Raw genomic sequence first — 20,506 nt, 5'->3', positions numbered from 1 at the left:
CAGTAGTGGTGCACCAGCTTAGTTGCTCCAGAACACGTGCAATCTTCCCAAACCAGGGACCAAACCCATGTCCCTGGCACTGGCAAGCGGATTCTTACCCACTGTACCACCAGGGAAGCCCTGGTATGGTCAGTTTTTTTAAGCCATTCAAATACGTGTCTAGTGGTATCTCACTCTAGTTTTAATATGCAATTCCATAATCACTCATGATGTTAAGCATCTTTTCATGTGTTTATATTCCATCTGAATATCTTCTGGGTACTGCCTGCTTGTTTTTGAGTTAATATCTTATTATTTAAAGTGGTTTTTATTTTCTGGATACAATTCCTTTATCAGAAACGTGTTTTGTAAATATTTTCTCCCAAACTATGGCTTGTATTTCCATTCTTTTAACAATGTCTTTCAAATTTCTTTGAAAATTTTATTTGTGAGGAAGTCTAACTATAATTTTTTTTTAGAAAATGAATTATGCTTCAGTGTCATAGCTAAAAAATATTTATCCAATCCAAACTTATCAAGATTTTCTCCTACATTTTGTTCTAAAAGTTTAACAATTTCTGGTTTTACATTTTGGACTATGAGTTTACATCTAGGGCTTTGAGTTAATGAATGTTTTTTTTTTTCCCCCCTGCATTTTAATATACAATTATTCTATCTTAATTTAAAGACTATTTTTCTCAATAAGAAAAAGCCTTCTAATAATTATGACTGATCAGTAACATAAAGAGCAGCATCAAAAGAAATAAGAATCAGCTGTTCTGTCCAAATTACCTTTCCAACGCTCCCTCTATGAAGTCCCCAGAGGGGGATGTCTTAAGGAAAGACTTACAGGTCTTCTTCCCTCATGCACTTAATCCTCACCCTCCAACAATTCAGCTTTCATCGTTTATTATTAATTGAATTCTCACATAAAATTTCTCTTGAATAAGAGGTTAAATGATTTTTTAGATGAAAAAAAACCTGATGCAGTAACAAAACTAGGTAACATCTGAAGTTATCCTTTGGTTTTAAATTCCTAAGATCCATTTTCTAAAACTAGAATAACCACTGAAATTGATCCCCAACTAAGTTTAGTTTGTATGCTTAATCACTGGGCTTTAGACAGCATCACCTATATTAATTTAAAAAATACATTATGTAACAATATTCAATAGAAATCATAATAATGGCTATTTCCCTTACCTTCCAATTAAGATTCTAGTTTCTATCTAATTTCAGATACAAATACAATAGTAGTCTAGTGTTGAGTAATAAAAATGGTATATTAAGTTAATAAATGGGTTTACCTTATGTAACAGTGACATTAAAATGCTGTTTCTACATCTTTTAAGATACTCATGAGGATTTACTTCACATTTTGAAATATTTTTATCATTAATGATATATATTTTTAGAATCATTTTTGTTCAAAATGCAAACATAATCAACTTCAATTGCTCAGTATTTCTGGATGTACTCTTCAGCCCCTGGTCTTATCATTTTGCTACTTATCATGTCTGCCACTCAACAGTGTGTAGGAACAAGAAGACATAAAACCCCTATTGGCATTACATTACCTATTTGATCACTTAATACTTCCATTTTAATATAAAGCTAAATGAATGGGTAAAACTTTGGTTTGAAAATTACCTGTGGGTTTTAGTTTTCCATATTAAGCATCAATTCAAGAACTATGAATAATTATACATTAGACTTCAACTGATTTCAACTGGAATATCATACTGATATATTGACCACTATACTTTAAGAAAAACGTAACAAAGCTGGGGAAAATCTAAAAAGAAGAACAAAACTCATTAAAAAGTATACAACTGACTTTAGGGAATATCATTAAAAACACAAAACTCAGAGTAGTTTGTATACCTCTGGTATGATTCACAGCACCTTTTTAGAGCAATAGATTGTTGTCGGACGTACTCATTTTGTGAACTAGTAAGAAATGCTACTGACAAACTCTAAAATTTGAAACTTTACTGTAGACAGTAAACCTCATAATACTGGAATGAGAGAGTAACCTCTTGAGGCTTAAAAGAGATAGTCATTGGAAAAAGTAAAATAATAGTATCCTCATTAATTTATGAACACGTGGCATGTGTAAATCCTCTTCCTCTCACACGCATATCTGCCTCGTTGCTTTTATACTTGACTAAGCAAATGATATTTAGGGAGTTTTTGTTTGTTTTTTTGCTACGCCTCACAGTGTGCAAGATCTTAGTTCTCCAAACTATGGATGGAACCCTGGGCTCCCCTGCAGTGGAAGCTTGAAGTCTTTACTACTGGACCATCAGAGAGTTCCCAGCAAGTGATATTTGATTAACATTTGATGAATAGGTAGATGGTACTTGAATGAAGAGCTAGTGAATTGGTAAAAAGCAGCTAGGCATAATTAACTGAAATCTGAATGCCCTAAAGCAGTAAAGAACAGCAAGGGCCAGGCTTGGTGAGGCTGAAGCACAGTTATATAAAAGACAGAGATACAAGATAAACTTAGAAATGTAGGAGTTAAATCACGAAAGACTTCAAAGGCCATGATAAGATTTTAGTGTTTACTCTCAGGTCAGTAAGAAACACCAAGGGATTTTAGACAAGAGGATGATACAACCAGCATTTTAAAAAGACTATTCTGGTCATCCTGTGGAAAATGAATTAGAAGAAGATTAAAGTATCTATGGAGATCAATTAAGAAACACCACAGCAATCCAGCTTTAACTAGGATGATGGCAAGGTCAGTACACAGATCTAAGACAGAATTTAAAGACAAAACCAACCAGTCTTAAGCATAAGCAGACTTCCAAATTGTCCATTTACTTCTCTATTTTTTATCTGTTTATATCTTTAAGGTGCAAATAGAAACTTAAATGTGACCTATTATTTAAATTATGTTTACAGGTTCAATGGAGTGGCAAAAGAATGTACAATCAGAAGGAGAGTAGCTAAGAAACATACCCATATATCTGATCATTGTAAACCGAATATAGAATGAAAAGTATATCTATACGATTGCATGTTTTTACTAGAAGTTTTAGAACCTTTTTACAAAATGTATACTGTTGTACGATATAAACATAACAAGTTGCCTCTAAAGTAACACCACATACAGAAAAATTTTATGTGAGTACCAAAATTCAATCTGCTACTGATCAACAGAAGAACATTATTCATTTGCTGATAGTTGTAATCACTCATACATAAGGCAGAAATAGGATGTGTATGTGTGTATACACACATATATATGCACAGCAACAGTACCAATCATTGGTTCCAGAAAAACCCAATATACTTAATTTTAGATGGTACTAGTGTGTCTTACAATTTAAGTGAGAAAATCACAAATAATATATTCATTACAAAACCAAAAAAAATTCTGGTGTCTACTTATAAACATCACAAAAATGGAAGCCTTCTGTAATTTTAATTATATGTTTGTGTATGACTTAATATTTGTGTAAAATGCTTAACACAAATTATCTTTTTGTAATGATTATTTCTTCTTAAAATTTATATGCAGTCAAGAAATCACTATCCTAGAAGAACCCTGACCACCATACTGAAAAATCTGTTGTACAAAAATAACCCTGAAGGCAGAATCCTAGCAGTGTATAGTAGAAAATTCTTACCAATTTTTCATCAACTGTTATGAGTTGCGTGTCTCGAGTTTGGTCCTGTGCCAGCCTCCATGTGGAAGTGCTCAACGACCTGCAGTGTGAGACTTTAAGTTAAAAAATGATCCGTGCAATGAGAAAAGAGAGGCAGACAAATCTTACATAAACCAGCTACTTTAACACTATCAGTCTTATAAAACAAAAAGAACAGAAAGAAAGAGGGCACAAAAAATCCTTTTTCTCCACAATTAGTTCTGTCTGCTGAGATTCTGGCAGAGTCTCACTAGACAGTTCACAAAAGGCTGTACTTCACGGCAGTCTATAGGCTCTCAGTCATAGAAGGCCCCCAGTAACAAGAACTGTTCTGCTCTCTATAAATGTACACTGGCTAGTTTGTCATTATGAAGAGGAAAAATGCAGAGCTATATCAACCCTTCTGGAAGGCCAATTCCTAAAGGATGCCATCAGAAAGAAACAAATATCTCAATCAAATTCTTAGTGGAATAAAGAAAAGGCTGTGCAATTAACACAGGATTAATAAGTTTCTTTGCTCTAATTTCAAATCAAAAGTAGTTTAAATAGGAATGATTTGTATGATCATTTAATATTATTGTTTTAATCCTGGATCCCATTCACAGAATTGAAGAAAGTCTGAATAGTTAAAATAGAAACATTAAGTCAGCAATAAAATCAGGACAGAATCTAACTCTTTTACATTAGTATGGTTGCACCCTCAACCCAAAGAAGCCTGGCGCTAGTGGTAAAGAACCTGTCTACCAATGCAGAAGATGTAAGAAATGTGTGTTCCATCCATGGGTTGGGAAGATCCTCTGGAGGAGGAAATAGCAGCCTGCTCTAGTATTCTTGCCTGGAAAATTCTATGGACAGAGGAGCCTGGCGGGCTACAGTCCATGCGATCACAGAGTTGAACATGACTGAACGACTAACACTACTAGCACTCACAGATTTTTAAATCTCATGTACACATTGTAGTTTATACCAGTGAATGTAATAGCCATCAATGTGCAATTTACTTTTTTAAATTTTGCAAAATATTAAGCCATCCTATGTAGATTTCTTTTTTGAAAGTAAGTTAATATATACAATTGACTCAAACCAGCTGAATATACAGTATTCAAATTCAATTCTTTAACTTAATGCAATATAATCATCATCATAATTTTGATGTTGCTGTTCAGCCACTAAGTCATATCCAACTGTTTTAAGATATAACCTAACCACCAATAATTGATGCAAAATTTCACACCAATGTTTAATTTTCAATAGCTACATGGTTTTATAAAAAAAATCTACTTACTAACAACATAAAGATGACTCATAATACAGAGGGTTTTATTTCATGAACATATTTTCTAAAAAGGGTTCATTATTTTCCCAAATTAATACCATTCATTACCACTGTAAATACCCTGCTCAGAAATATATCCACAAAAAAGAATATACTAACAAAGTATAATTAACCACCTTTGAAATCTATTTACTCTGGCAATCACTAAGATCAATAACTACATTTTGAATACTTTTAACCAAATCCATATACTGCAAGAAAAAAAAAAAAGAGGCAATGAAAAGGGTACTCAGGAAAACCTGAAATATTAGAAGTATTAGAAAACGTAGCTATATTACAAGGAAATGAAAGTACATAGTTCCTCTAATGAACAGAAGTATTAGACCAAAGTAGTGCAAATTAGATAGATTAAAACTATAATCCATGAGCTGTGCAATTTTAAACTGTGCAGTAGATTTGACTGATTTAAAGAATTTTAAATTGTATGATAAAATCTTATTGTAAATTAGTCAAAACACAAAATAAATTTTTAAAAACTTCTAAAGTATATATACTTTAAGGATTTGTTGTTTAGTCGCTAAGTCGTGTCTGACTCTGCGACCCTATGGACTGCAGCATGCAAGGCTTCCCTGTCCTTCACTATCTCCCGGATTTGCTCAAATTCATGTCCATTGAATTGGTGATGCCATCCAACCAACTCATCTTCTATTGACCCCTTCTCCTCTTGCTTTCAATCATTCCCAGCATCAGTGCCTTTTCCAGTGAGTTGAAACTTTGTGCCAGGTGGCCAAAATATTGGGGCTTCAGCTTTAGCATCAGTCCTTCCAATGAATATTCAGGGTGGATTTTCTTTAGGACTGACTGGTTTGATCTCCTTGCAGTCCAAGGGCCTCTCAAGAGTTTTCTCCAACACCACAGTTTGAAAGCATCAATTCTTCTAACACTCAAGCCTTCCTTATGATCCAACTCTCACACCTTTACATGACTACTGGAAAAACTATAGCTTTGACTAGACAGACTTTTCTTGGCAAAGTGATGTCTCTGCTTTTTAATACACTATCTAGGTTTTGTCATAGTTTTTCTTTCAAGGGGCAAGCATCTTTTAATTTCATGGCTATAGTCATCGTGTGCAGTGATTCTGAAGCCCAAGAAAACAAAGTCTGTCACTATTTCCATTGTTTCCCATCTATTTGCCATGAAGTGGTAGGACTGAATGCCAAAATCTTTGTTTTTTGAATGTTGAGTTCTAAGCTAGCTTTTTCCACTCTCCTCTTTCACCTTCATCAAGAAGCTCCTTAGTTCCTCTTCACTTTCTGCCATCAGGGTGGTGTTATCTGCATATCTGAGGTTATTGATATTTCTCCTGGCAATCTGGATCCCAGATTGTGCTTCATCCAGCTCAGCATTTCACATGATGTACTCTGCATACAAATTAAATAAGCAGGGTGACAATATACAGCTTTGATGTATAGGGCTTCCCTGGTGGCTCAGACAGCAAAGAATCTGCCTGCAGCGTGGGAGACCCAGGTTCAATCCCCGGGTTAGGAAGATTCTCTGGAGAAGTAAATGGCAACCCACTCCAGTATTCTTGCCTGGAAAATCCCAAGGATGGAGGGGCCTGGCAGGATACAGTCCATGGGGTTGCAAAGAGTTGGAAACAACTGAGCCACTTCAATTTCCCAATTTTGAACCAGTTTGCTGTTTCATGTCCAGTTCTAACTGTTGCTTCTTGATCTGCATAACAGGTTTCTCAGGAGGCAGGTAAGGTGGTCTGGTATTCTATCTAAGAATTTTCCACAGTTTGTTGTGATCCACACAATCAACGGCTTTAGCATAGTCAATGAAGCAGAAGTAGATGTTTTTCTGGAACTTTCTTGCCTTTTTTATGATCCAACAGATGTTGGAAATTTGATCTCTGGTTCCTCTGCCTTTTCTAAAACCAGCTTGAACATCTGGAAGTTCATGGTTCATGTACTGTTGAAGCCTAGCTTGGAGAATTTTGAGCATTACTTTGCTAGCTAGGGTGTGAGTACAATTGTGCACTAGTTTGAATATTCTTTGGCATTGCCTTTCTTTGGGATTGGAATGAAAACTGACCTTTTCCAGTCCTGTGGCCACTGCTGAGTTTTCCAAATTTGCTGGCATATTGAGTACAGCACTTTCACAGCATCAACTTTCAGGATTTGAAATAGCTCAGCTGGAATTCCATCACCTCCACTAGCTTTGTTCATAGTGATGCTTTCTAAGGCCCCCTTGACTTCACACTCCAGGGTGTCTGGCTCTAGGTGAGTGATCACACCATCATAGTTATCCAAAGTCATTAAAATCTTTTTTGTATAGTTCTTCTGTGTGTTCTTGCCACCTCTTCTTAATATCTTCTGCTTCTGTTAGGTCTATACAGTTTCTGTCCTTTATTGTGCCTATCTTTGCATGAAATGGTTCCTTGGTATCTCTAATTTTCTTGAAGAGATCTCTAGTCTTTCCCATTCTATTGCTTTCTCTATTTCTTTGCAGTGTTCACTTAAGAAGGCTTTCTTATCTCTACTTGATATTCTTTGGAACTCTGCCTTCAAATGGGTATACATTCCTCTTCTCCTTTGCATTTTGCTTCTCTTTTCTCAGCTATTTGTAAGGCCTCCTCAGACAACCATTTTGTCTTTTTGCATTTCTTTTTCTTGGAGATGGTTTTGATCACCACTTCCTGTAAAATATTATGAACCTCCATCCATGGTTTCTTCAGGCACTCTATCAGATTATAACCATTAGTGAAAGTATTAGTCACTCAGTGGCAAGTGATTCTTTGCAACCCCATGGACTGTAGCCTGCCAGGTTTCAATGTCCACTGAATTCACAAGGCAAGAATACCAGAGTGGGTTGCCATTCCCTTCTCCAGAGGATCTTCCCAACCCAAGGATCGAACCTAGAGTCACCAGGGAAGCCCTCATACTCATGAGGATAGTTACAAAAAAAATAATAAGTATTGGTAGAATATGGAGAAATAAGAACCCTTGTGCACTACTAATAAGAATGTAAAATGCAGTTGCTGTGGAAAACAGCATGGCAGGTTCTAAAAAAATTAAACTCGGAATTAATATATGGTCCAGCAATTCCACTTATGGGTACATTCACAAAATAACTGAAAACAAAGACTCAAATAGATACTTGTACATAAATATTCATAGTAGCATTATTAGCAAAATCAAAAAGCAAAAACTGTCAAATATTAATAATCATATTTTAGTTGACCATGTATCATAACACTAGGAAGCTAAGTATACATGTAGAAATAACTAATATGCAATGATTAGTAAATAAATGGGAATTTTATTTTGGTATTGTACTTATTTTTGAGAAACTTAGAAATTTAATTTGCTCCATGAACTTGCCTTGTTATCTACCCATTTCTTTTGTTAACTGTGCGTGTGTGAAGTTGCTCAGTCATGTCCGACTCTTTGCGACCCTGTGGACTGTAGCCCGCCAGGCTCCTCTGTCCATGAGATTCTCCAGGCAAGAATACTGGAGTGGGTTGCCATTTCCTTCTCCCAGGGGATCTTCCCGACCCAGGGATAGAACCCGGGTCTCTTGCATTGCAGGCAGATGCTTTATCCTCTCAGCCACCAGGGAAGCCTTTTGTTAACTGACCTGTTTACATTTCCAAGTTTCTTAAGTGTCAATCTAAATTCTGAGCTCAAAGGATAAACTGTGACAGCTGTGATGTTATCAATTATTAGAGTATACAATCAATTCTAGTTTTTTGTATAAATTTCCTGAAAGAAAATGAGGTATCCTGGAAATGGATATTAAAAGATATTATTTCTAACTCTGATTTTCCTACTTATTGTTGTGTCTATGAACAAATCATTTAACCCCTCTGCATCTCAATTTCATTTTTGTATATCTGTAACATGAAGACTGGTTGCTCTGTTTTTTTTCCCTAATGATGAGTCTGTGTTATTCTATTAAGTGGAACAGATCATAGTTCTAGTTTGTTTTAAAAGGCAATCTTTTTGCCTGAAAAATCCCAAGGACAGAGGAGCCTGGTGGGCAACAAAGGGTCACAGAGTCAGACATGACTGAGCACCTAAGCAAGCTTATGGAGAAAATTTAAACTGTCTTCATCATACTGCACTCACCTGACAGAAGCAAGAAAGACCTAATTATTAACTGGAAAAATAAACACCAGCGGTCAAGAGATCATTTAATATTCTGGGAAAATATGCAGAGTAAAAGGAAAGACAAAGATCTACAAAAGACTTGGTTAAATTCAGTGGAAACAACAGAGAATATAATTTATAATATATGCACAAATAAAGTATTTAATTCTAGTTTAAATTTATTCCAATAATGTCTAATCTTCACCTAAGCAATTAATATTATCTTAAAATGTTCAACTGATCAAGTAAAAATTATAATACCCTGCTAGTAGATATCTTATGCTTTTCTGAGCCAGGTAGAACTTGTAGCAGGAACTAACAGCTGTTGTGCCAGGGGGTACAACCCAAGCTAAAACCTTAAACTAATTCTTTGAGAGTCATCCAACGGACTAAGGAAAGATCTGTGTAAGAGGGATAAGACTAATTATGCTCACATACCAAACTTTGGAATGGAACTGAAGAGTATAAGGAGGAGAATGTGGGCAAGGGTAATTTTGGAGGGTAGTAACAAAGAACCTGAAGGGCATAATGGAAATCATAAAGGAGAAAGAAATATGCTTAAGTTTATACCAACAGGATATCAAAATAAATATGTATGAGTTTAACAAAGGGAATAAGAAATATAGATGTTGTGGTGATGACAGTAATAATATTACAAAACACAACAAATATATGAAAAGTTCATATTTATGAAGGCCAAATCATTGAGCTATACTGGTTATTAAGCAATAACTTTACTGGTTTGGAATGCCTTAAAGAAAGGAATTGAGTTGCTGTACTTTTGGCACGTCTTGTAAATAACGGAAGCTAGTTTACCATAAAGATGTCAGTTATTAATCTACAAATTAAACATAATGATTATGAAACCTCTAACAGAATTTTTATAAAGTTAGATGATTCTCATGAGGGAAAGTAATTCACAAAAACAGCCAAGAAAATTTTGAAAAACAATCAGAGGCATATTTCAGAGATGTTGCAGGTTCACTTTCAAACTACTGCAATAAAGGAAATATAGCAATAAAGAAAGTCACGAATGTTTTGGTTTGCTGAAGAATATAATAGTTATATTTATACTATACTATAATCTATTAAGTGTGCAATAGCATTGTATCTTTTTTAAAAAAACTGTTATTTAATTTAAAAATACTTTATTGCTAAAAAATGCAAAGCATCAACTGAGACTTCAACAAGTCACAATCTTTCTGAAATAGTAAATCAAGGATCAGTGATCACTGTTTTAAAAAAAGGTGGTGATAATAATGAAAGAGTTTGAAATAAAGTGAGAGTTCCCAAAATGTGACAGACACAAGTGACCAAATGCTGTTGGGAAATGGTGCTGACAGACTTGATCAATGCAGGGTTTCCACAAACCTTCAATTACTGTATCTGTGAAGCACAATAAAATAAGGTATGCCTGTGTAAGGCAGGATTTGCCTTACCAATTAATATGCTACAGCAATTAAAATATCATGGTGTTAGCACAGGCACACACATATAGATCAAATAAACAGCTCAAAGTACAGAAACAAATTACTTAGATCTGTAAATTTATTATATAATAAAAGTGCTATTTCAAATCTGTGGTGAAAAGCTAGAATATTCAGTAGATGATACTGAGACAACTAGCTATCCCTCCATGGAAGAAAAATATTTAAATCCTCTTATAAAATAGTTACATCATATACCAAGGAATTCCAGATAGAGTAATATATACACACACTGTATTGTTTGTATAAATTACTGGGATAAAATGTAAGAATTTTAAAAATCAAAATACAATATCCACTGGACTTTCTTGGTGGTCCAGTGGTTAAGAATCCACCTGCCAATGCAAAAGACATGGATTCGATCCCTGGTCCAGGAAGATCCCACATGCCACAGAGCAACTAAGCTTGTACACAATTTACTAAGCCTGTGCCCTAGAGCCTGTGAACTGTAACTGCTGAGGCCACACACCTAGAGCCTGTGTTCCACAATAAGAGAAGCCACTGCAATGAGACGTGCACTACAATGAAGAGCAGACCTCGTCTGCCCAACTAAAGGAAGCCCATGCGCAGCAAAGACCCAGCACAGACAAAAATAAATAATTAATTTTTAAAAAGGCTATCCATGAACTGTAGAATATCTACAAAGCAAAATAACTTCTGAACAATAGAAGGTACTGCAGACTAAATTAAAGGAAAAATCAGAGATAATAAGTACGGTACACAGAGTAGATAAAAGGCTAATACCTAGAATATATAAAGGACTCAGGAATCAAGAAAAAAATTACCCCCTAAATTGGAGGAATAAAGCACAGGGTATGAACACAGTAGACGTTAATGCCAACTATGTTGCTAATCACCTTAACAACTTATTGACCAGAGACATATTAATACGTCTTTTGTTACCCCAACATTACTAACCAGAGATGTTTCAGTATTCACTTACATAATAAATCACCAGCCACAGGCATTAGTTTCTGCAATAATGCCCCAGTCAATGTGTTAAATGAGAATAGACTACACCAACGGGAAGAGAAAATGTGTCAAGCAATGAAAACAAAAAGCCGGGACCCAGTGATGTTTCCTGAAAGAACCCCATTTTAAATACAGACACAGAGGTTAAGAGAGATGAACAACAACAAAAAAGAAAAGAGATGGAGAAATGCACACCATGCTTACAGAAATCAAATCTTACTTCTGTAGCTATATTAATCTCCAAGCAAATTTCAGCAAAAAGAACATTATCACAAATAAAGAAGGGCATTACATCATCATAAAGGAGTCAATTCTTCAAGAAAACATTAACAGTTCTAAAGGTGTATATGCCACCTTTAGAGCATGTCAAAATATGTGAGGAAAAAACTAAAAGAACTGCGAGGAGAAACAAAGAAATCCATTAGAATAGCTGGAGACTTCAATACTCTTTTAATAGTAATTTGACACAGACACTAGGCAGAATATCAGTAAGGATACAGTTGAACTGAAAAGCCCATTCAATCAACTGAATTTAATGGACATTTATGGAATGCTTCATCCAACAACAGAATATACATTAATATATATACATGGAATATACATAAAACAGTCACAAAGACAGACCATCTTCTTGGCCATAATACACATTAACAAATTTAAAAAAAATAAAAAACACACCATGTATATGCTCAGTCAACAATGGAATTAAACTAGAAATCAGTAACAGAAAACTAGAAAATCCCTAATTACAGCTGACCCTCTAACAACACGCATTTGACCTGTACAGGTCCACTTACACATAGATTTTTTTTTAAAGTACATACATGTACTATAAATGCATTTTCTCTTCCTTATGATTTCCTCAACATTTACTTTTCTCTAGCTTACTTTATTGTAAGAATATAGTATATCATATATACAACATACAAAATAACTTAATCAACTATTCATGTTATCAGTAAGGCTTTTGGCCAATAGTATGCTATCTGTAAGATATCAAGTTTGGAGGGAGTCAAAATTATACATGAATTTTCAAATTCACAGAGAAGCACCCCTAACCTCCATGATACTCAAGAGATAATTGTATTTGGAGACTAAACAACATATTTCTAAATAACTTATGGGTCAAAAGAGGAATTCTCAAGAGAAATTTTAAAATATTTTGAACAAAATGAAAATACCTTTCAAAATTTTGTGGGATACACCAAATGCAGTGTTTAGAAATTTATAACACTGAATGTATATATTAGAAAAAAAGAAAAATTTAACCACCTAAGTTTCCACTATAAAAAACTATAGAAGAGAGCAATGAATAGAAACCTCAGGCATTTCCACTGGGGCTCTGTCCTATATTCTGGGTTTGGGCCACAGGCTATTCCCACAGCAACATGAACTTAAACAACAGCTTCTGTCACAAAGCACACATTTCTGTCAGATTCTCCATTCAAGCCCTCAAAGACCTGCTATGGTGTGGACTAGACCAAAGCCCCCAGATCACATCTGAAGAAACTTCTCACCTGAATGATTGGCTGTTCCTCCCAATCGTAGCTCCGAACTTGTGGACATGAAACACCTTGAAACAGTCCCTGCAGAAGGCTTCTCCTCTTATATCCCCAGGGCAGGTAACCATCTCAACACTAAGACCTGGGTACACCCAACTGCCTGCAGGCCCAAGTGCTGGACACCTCATACCAAACAACCAGCAAGACAGTAACACAGCCCCTCTCATCAAGAGAGGATGCCTATAGGCATACTAAGCTCACAGACACCTCAAGCCATACCACCTGATGCAGTCCTTCCCACAAGAGGGTGAACACTCAGCATCACCCACCAGTGTGTAGACTACTGTCCCTCCCACCAGGAAGCCTACACAATCCCCTGGGCCAGCCTCACCAACGAAGGGGCAAACAACAGAAGCAAGTGGAAAGGAGCCTGCAGTTGATAGAAAGGAGATCATAAACAAAGTAAGTTAAACAAAATGATACAAAAGAGAAATATGCTGCAGATGAAGGAGCAAGGTAAAAACCCACAAGACCAAATAAACGAAGATAAAATAGGCAATCTACTTGAAAATAATTCACAGTAATGACAGTAAAGATGACTCAAAGACTCAGAATGGAGGCACAGACTGAGAAGATACAAGAAATGTTTAACAAAGACCTAGCAGAACTAAAAAACAATCAGTGATAAACACAACTGAAGTGGAAAACACACTAGATGGAATCAACAACAGAATAACTGAGGAAGAAGAACAGATAAGTGAGTTAGAAGATAAAATGGTGAAAATAACTGCTGTGGAGCAGAATAAAGAACAAAAAGAAATGAGGATAGTCTCAGAAACTTTTAGGACAACATTAAATATACCAATGGAAACAGTGACAGACTTCATTTTCTTGGGCTCCTAAATCACTGCAGACAGTGACTGCAGCCATGAAATTAAAAGATGCTTGCTGCTTGGAAGAAAAGCTCTGACAAACCTAGACAGCATATTAAAAAGCAGAGACATTACTTTGCAACAAAGGTCCATCTAGTCAAAGCTATGGTGTTTCCAGTAGTCATGTATGGATGTGAAAGTTGGACTATAAAGAAAGCTGAGTGTCAAAGAATTGATGCTTTTGAACTGGTTTTAGAGAAGGCTCTTGAGAGTCCCTTGGACTGTAAGGAGATCCAACCAGTCCATCCTAAAGGAAATCAGTCCTGGGTGTTCTTTGGAAGGAATGATGCTAAAGCTGAAACTCCAGTACTTTGGCCATCTCATGCGAAGAGTTGACTCATTGGAAAAGACTCTGATGCTGGGAAAGACTGAAGGTAGGAGGAGAAGGGGACGACAGAGAATAAGATGGTTGGACGGCATCACTGACTCGATGGACATGAGTTTAAGCAAGCTTCAGGAGTTGGTGACGGACAGGAAAGCCTGGCATTCTGCAGTCCATGGGGTCACAAAGAGTTGGACACGACTGAGCAACTGAACTGAACTGACTGAAATGTAACAACAGTCAAACTATACAGGTCCCATGAAAAAAGAAAGGGTTTGAGAGAATATTTGAAGACATTCTAGTTGAAAACTTCCCTAACATGTTACCAGCAGTCATGTACGAAAGTGACAGTTGGACAGTAAAGAAGGCTGAGTGCCGAAGAACTGATGTTTTCAAACTGTGGTGCTGGAGAAGACTCTTGAGAGTCCCTTGGGCTGCAAGGAGATCCAACCTGTCAATCTTAAAGGAAATCAGTCCTGAACATTCACTGGAGCTGAAGCTCCAATACTTAGGCCACCAGATATGAAGAGCTGACTCACTGGAAAAGACCCTGATGCTGGGAAAGATTGAGGGCAGGAGGAGAGGGGACGACAGAGGATGAGATGGTTGGATGGCATCACTTACTCAACGGACGAGTCTGAGCAAACTCAGGGAGGTGGTGAAGGAAAGGAGGCCTGGCATGCTGTAGTTCATAAAGCTGGAAAGAGTCAGACAAGTGACTGAATAACAAGAGTATAGGAAAGGAAATAGCTCACCCAAGTCCAAGAAGGACAGAGAGTCCCATACAGGATAAACCCAAGGAGAAACACAGCACAACACATATTTGTCCAAGCAAAAAAATTAAATTCAAAGAAAAAATATTAAAAGCAGAAAGAGAAAAGCAACGAATAACATACAAGGGAATTCCCATAAATATATTAGCTGATTTTTCAGCAGAAACTCTGCAGGCCAGAGGCAGTGGCAGGATATATTTAAAGTGATGATAGGGAAAAACCAACAACCAAGATAACTCTACCCAGCAAGGATCTCAATCAAATTCAACTGAGAAATCAAAAGTTTTACAGACAAGCAAAAGCTAAGAGAATTCAGCACTACCAAACCAGCTTTACAACAAATGCTACAAGAACTTCTCTAGGTGAGAAACACGAGAAGACAGACACACAAAAGAAAAAAACATACAAAAAGAAACTCAAAACAAAATTAAGAAAATGGTAATGGTAACACACATTATCAATAATTACCTTAGATGGAAATGCATTAAGTGATCCAACCAAACAACACTGACTGGCTGAATGGATACAAAACTAACGCTTGTATAGTTGCTCTCTAGAGAAGACCCACTTCAGATCTAAGAAGACATATATACTGAAAGTGAGGGGATGAAAAATATGTTCTATGCAAACAGAAATCAAAAGAAAGCTGGAGTAGAAATACTCATATCAGACAAAATAGACTTTAAAATAAAGACTATTTCAAGAGACAATGAAAGACACTACATAACGATCTAAGGATCATTTCAAGAAGATATTAATCGTAAATATTTATGTGCCCAACACAGCACTTCAGTGTATAAGGCAAATGCTAACAGCCATGAACGGGAGAGTCAGCAGTGACACAATAATAGTAGGGCACTCTAACACTACTCGTGTACTTGTACCAATAGACAGATTACCCAGACAGAAAATTGCTAAGGAAACACAGCCCTTAAACGACACATTAAACTAAACAGACTTTACATTTATAGGACATTCCATCCAAGAAAAGCAAAATATACTTTTTCTCAAGTGCACATGGAACATTCTCTATGATAGATCACATTTTAGATCTATCACATGATAGATCACATAGAAAACTGCAATCTCATCAAGCATCTTTTGCGACCACAATGCTATGAGGTTAGAAATTAATTACAGGGGAAAAAAAAAACTGTAAAAAACACAAACATGGAGGCTAAACAATACGTTACTACATAACAAAGACATCACAGTGAAGAAATCAAAGAAGAAATTTTAAAAATACTTAGAAACAAATGACAATGAAAACACAACAACCCAAAACCTATGAGACACAGCAAAAGCAAATCTCAGAGGGAAATTTATAGCAATACAATTCCTCCTCGAGAAACAAGAAAAATCTCAAATAAACAACCTAACTTTTCACCTAAAGCAACTAGAGAAAGAAGAACAAATAAAACCAAAGTTAGTTAAAGGAAAAGAAATCATATAGATTAGACAAGAAATACATGAAATAGAAATGAAGAAAACAATAGCAAAGATCAGTGAAACTAAAAACAGGTTGTTTGAGAAGATAAACCAGATAAACAAAGTGAAATGAAAGTTGCTCAGTCATGTCCAACTCTGTGACCCATGGACTCAAGCACACCGAGTTTCTCTGTCCATGGAATTCTCCAGTCCAGAATACTGGAATGGGTAGCTGCTCCCATCTTCAGGGGAATATCTGGAACCCAGGGATCGAACCCAGGTCTCATACATTTCAGGAGGATTCTTTACCATCTGAGCCACCAGATAAACATTTAGCTTCCATCAAGGAAAAAAGGTAGAGTATTCAAACCAATAAAATTAGAAATGGAAAAGGAGAAGTTACGATGGACAATGCAGAAATACAAAGGATCATAACAGACTATCACAAACAACTATATGCCAATGAAATGGACAATCTGGCAAAAATAGACAAATTCTTTAAAAAGTATAACCTTCTAAGACTGAACCATGGAGAAATACAAAATATGAACAGAGCAATGACCAGTAATCAAACTGAAACTCTGGTGTTAATAAGTCTTCCAAAAAACAAAAGTCCAAGACCAGATGGCTTCACAGGTGAATTCTATCCAACATTTAAGTAAGAGCTAAACTTTTCAAACTCATCCCAAAAATTAGAGGGAGGAATACTCCTAAGCTCATTCTATGAAGCCACCATTACTCTGATACCAAAACCAAACAAAAGTATCACAAAAAAAGAAAATTACAGGACAGTATCACCAATGAACCTAGATGCAGAAAGTCATCAACAAAATACCAGCAAACTGAATCCAACAATATGTTAAAAGGGGATTCCTTGGTGGCTCAAACATCCAAAGCAATCTTAAAAAAGAAAAACGGAAGAATCAGGCTCCCTGACTTCAGACTATACTAAAAACCTACAATCATCAAAGCACTACGGTACTGGAACAAAAAAGGAAATACATATCAATGAAGCAGAATAGAAAGCCCAGTGATACACCCATGCACCTATGAACTAATCTATGACAAAGGAGGCAAGAATATAGAGCGCAGACATTTTTTTCCAATATGTGGTGCTAGAAAATCTCTTTAAGGATGAAACTACAACACCCCCTAATGCCACATACAAAAAAAAAAAAAAGCCCAAAACCTCAAAATGCATTAAAGACCTAAATGTAAGGCTAGACATTATAAAACTCTCAGATGAAAACAGGCAGAACACTCTTTGACATAAATCTCACCTCCTAGAGTAATGAAAATAAAACCAAAATTAAACCAATGAAACCTATTTACACTCAAAAGCTCTTGAACACTAAAGGAAACCATAAACCAGGTGAAAAGACAACCCTGAGAATGTGAAAGAAAAGTATTTGCAAATGAAGCAACTAGCGTAAGGATTAATCTCCAAAATATACAAAAGCTCATGTACCTCAATATCAAAAAAACAATCCAATCAACAAATGGCACAGGACCTAAATAGGCAGAAGACCTAAATAGACATTTCTCTAAAGAATACATGAATATGGACAACAAACACATGAAAAGATGCTCAACATCAGTAATTATTAGAGAAATAACTTACACCAATAAGAATGACCATCATCAAAAAAATCTACAAGCAATGAGTTCTGGAGAGGGTGTGGAGAAAAGGGAACACTGTTGGTGGGAATGTAAACTGATATACCCACCATATAACCAGCAAAACATACAGTATCATTTACATTATCACCAAAAAAATAAATAATATTTAGGAGTAAGTCTAAGAAAGCATCTATATGAAGAATACTAGAAAACTCTGATGAAGGAAATCACAAACATCTAATAAAATGAAGGGGCTATTCCATGTTCACCCATGCTCGTCCTGACTTAATATTGTTAAGGTGCCAGCCCTCCCCAAGTTACTCTATAGACCATCACACCCAAATCAAGATTCCAAAAAGTTATTTTGTGGATATCAGCAAACTGATTTCAAATTCAAATAGAAGGACAAAAGATCCAAAATTGCCAAATTCAGACTTAAATTGAAGAAAGTAGGGAAAACCACTAGACCATTCAGGTATGACCTAAATCAAATCCCTTATGATTATACAGTGGAAGTGAGAAATAGATTTAAGGGCCTAGACAGAGTGCCTGATGAACTATGGAATGAGGTTCATGACCCTGTACAGGAGACAGGGATCAAGACCATTCCCATAGAAAAGAAATGCAAAAAAGCAAAATGGCTGTCTGGGAAGGCCTTACAAATAGCTGTGAAAAGAAGAGAAGCGAAAAGCAAAGGAGAAAAGGAAAGATATAAACATCTGAATGCAGAGTTCCAAAGAATAGCAAGAAGGGATAAGAAAGCCTTCTTCAGCAATCAATGCAAAGAAATAGAGGAAAACAACAGAATGGGAAAGACTAGGGATCTCTTCAAGAAAATCAGAGATACCAAAGGAACATTTCATGCAAAGATGAGCTCGATAAAGGACAGAAATGGCATGGACCTAAGAGAAGTAGAAGATATTAAGAAGAGATGGCAAGAATACACAGAAGAACCGTACAAAAAAGATCTTCACGACCCAGATAATCACGATGGTGTGATAACTGACCTAGAGCCAGACATCCTGGAATATGAAGTCAAGTGGGCCTTAGAAAGCATCACTATGGACAAAGCTAGTGGAGGTGATGGAATTCCAGTGGAGCTATTCCAAATCCTGAAAGATGATGCTGTGAAAGTGCTGCACTCAATATGCCAACAAATTTGGAAAACTCAGCAGTGGCCACAGGACTGGAAAAGGTCAGTTTTCATTCCAATCCCAAAGAAACGCAATGCCAAAGAATGCTCAAACTACCGCACAATTGCACTCATCTCACACGCTAGTAAAGTAATGCTCAAAATTCTCCAAGCCAGGCTTCAGCAATATGTGAACCGTGAACTTCCTGATGTTCAAGCTGGTTTTAGAAAAGGCAGAGGAACCAGAGATCAAATTGCCAACATCTGCTGGATCATAGAAAAAGCAAGAGAGTTCCAGAAAAAGATCTATTTCTGCTTTATGGACTATGCCAAAGCCTTTGACTGTGTGGATCACAATCAACTGTGGAAAATTCTGAAAGAGATGGGAATAGCAGACCACCTGATCTGCCTCTTGAGAAATTTGTATGCAGGTCAGGAGGCAACAGTTAGAACTGGACATAGAACAACAGACTGGTTCCAAATAGGAAAAGGAGTTCGTCAAGGCTGTATATTGCCACCCTATTTATTTAACTTATATGCAGAGTACATCATGAGAAACGCTGGACTGGAAGAAGCACAAGCTGGAATCAAGATTGCCGGGAGAAATATCAATAACCTCAGATATGCAGATGACACCACCCTTATGGCAGAAAGTGAAGAGGAACTCAAAAGCCTCTTGATGAAAGGGAAAGTGGAGAGTGAAAAAGTTGGCTTAAAGCTCAACATTCAGAAAACAAAGATCGTGGCATCCGGTCCCATCACTTCATGGGAAATAGATGGGGAAACAGTGGAAACAGTGTCAGACTTTATTTTTCTGTGCTCCAAAATCACTACAGATGGTGACTGCACCCATGAAATTCAAAGACACTCCTTGGAAGGAAAGTTATAAGCAACCTAGATAGCACATTCAAAAGCAGAGACATTACTTGCCAACAAAGGTTCATCTAGTCAAGGCTATGGTTTTTCCTGTGGTCACGTATGGATGTGAGAGTTGGACTGTGAAGAAAGCTGAGCACCGAAGAATTGATGCTTTTGAACTGTGGTGTTGGAGAAGACTCGAGAGTCCCTTGGACTGCAAGGAGATCAGCCCTGGGATTTCTTTGGAAGGAATAATGCTGAAGCTGCAACTCCAGTACTTTGGCCACCTCATGCAAAGAGTTGACTCACTGGAAAAGACTCTGATGCTGGGAGGGATTGGGGGCAGGAGGAGAAGGGGACGACAGAGGATGAGATGGCTGGATGGCATCACTGACTCGATGGATGTGAGTCTCAG

At 36.5% G+C, this 20,506-nt stretch overlaps 1 protein-coding gene across 3 annotated transcripts in view; it reads right to left on the bottom strand.

Annotated features, from left to right (window-relative positions):
• The window catches only part of NDUFS4 (NADH:ubiquinone oxidoreductase subunit S4), a 115,772-nt gene that overhangs the window by 50,996 nt on the left and 44,270 nt on the right, over positions 1-20,506 (bottom strand). Inside the window, exons 1-2 of one of the 3 annotated variants that reach the window (XM_070357486.1) lie at positions 13,042-13,402; positions 3,618-3,696 (exon numbers count right to left, since the gene is read on the bottom strand). In XM_070357486.1, the coding sequence (XP_070213587.1) occupies positions 3,618-3,696; positions 13,042-13,253 (291 nt within the window). In that variant the 5' untranslated portion in view covers positions 13,254-13,402. Of the gene's footprint in view, positions 1-3,617; positions 3,697-13,041; positions 13,403-20,506 lie in introns of those variants that run through there. The other 2 variants (XM_070357485.1, XM_005887366.2) reach the window with 2 other exon arrangements.

Source organism: Bos mutus, chromosome 20 (genome assembly GCF_027580195.1).
Source record: "Bos mutus isolate GX-2022 chromosome 20, NWIPB_WYAK_1.1, whole genome shotgun sequence".
In the NCBI taxonomy this organism is placed as follows: Eukaryota; Metazoa; Chordata; class Mammalia; order Artiodactyla; family Bovidae; genus Bos; species Bos mutus.
The sequence above is the reverse complement of the archived record's forward strand: the minus strand, read 5'-3'. Positions and strand labels throughout refer to the sequence as shown.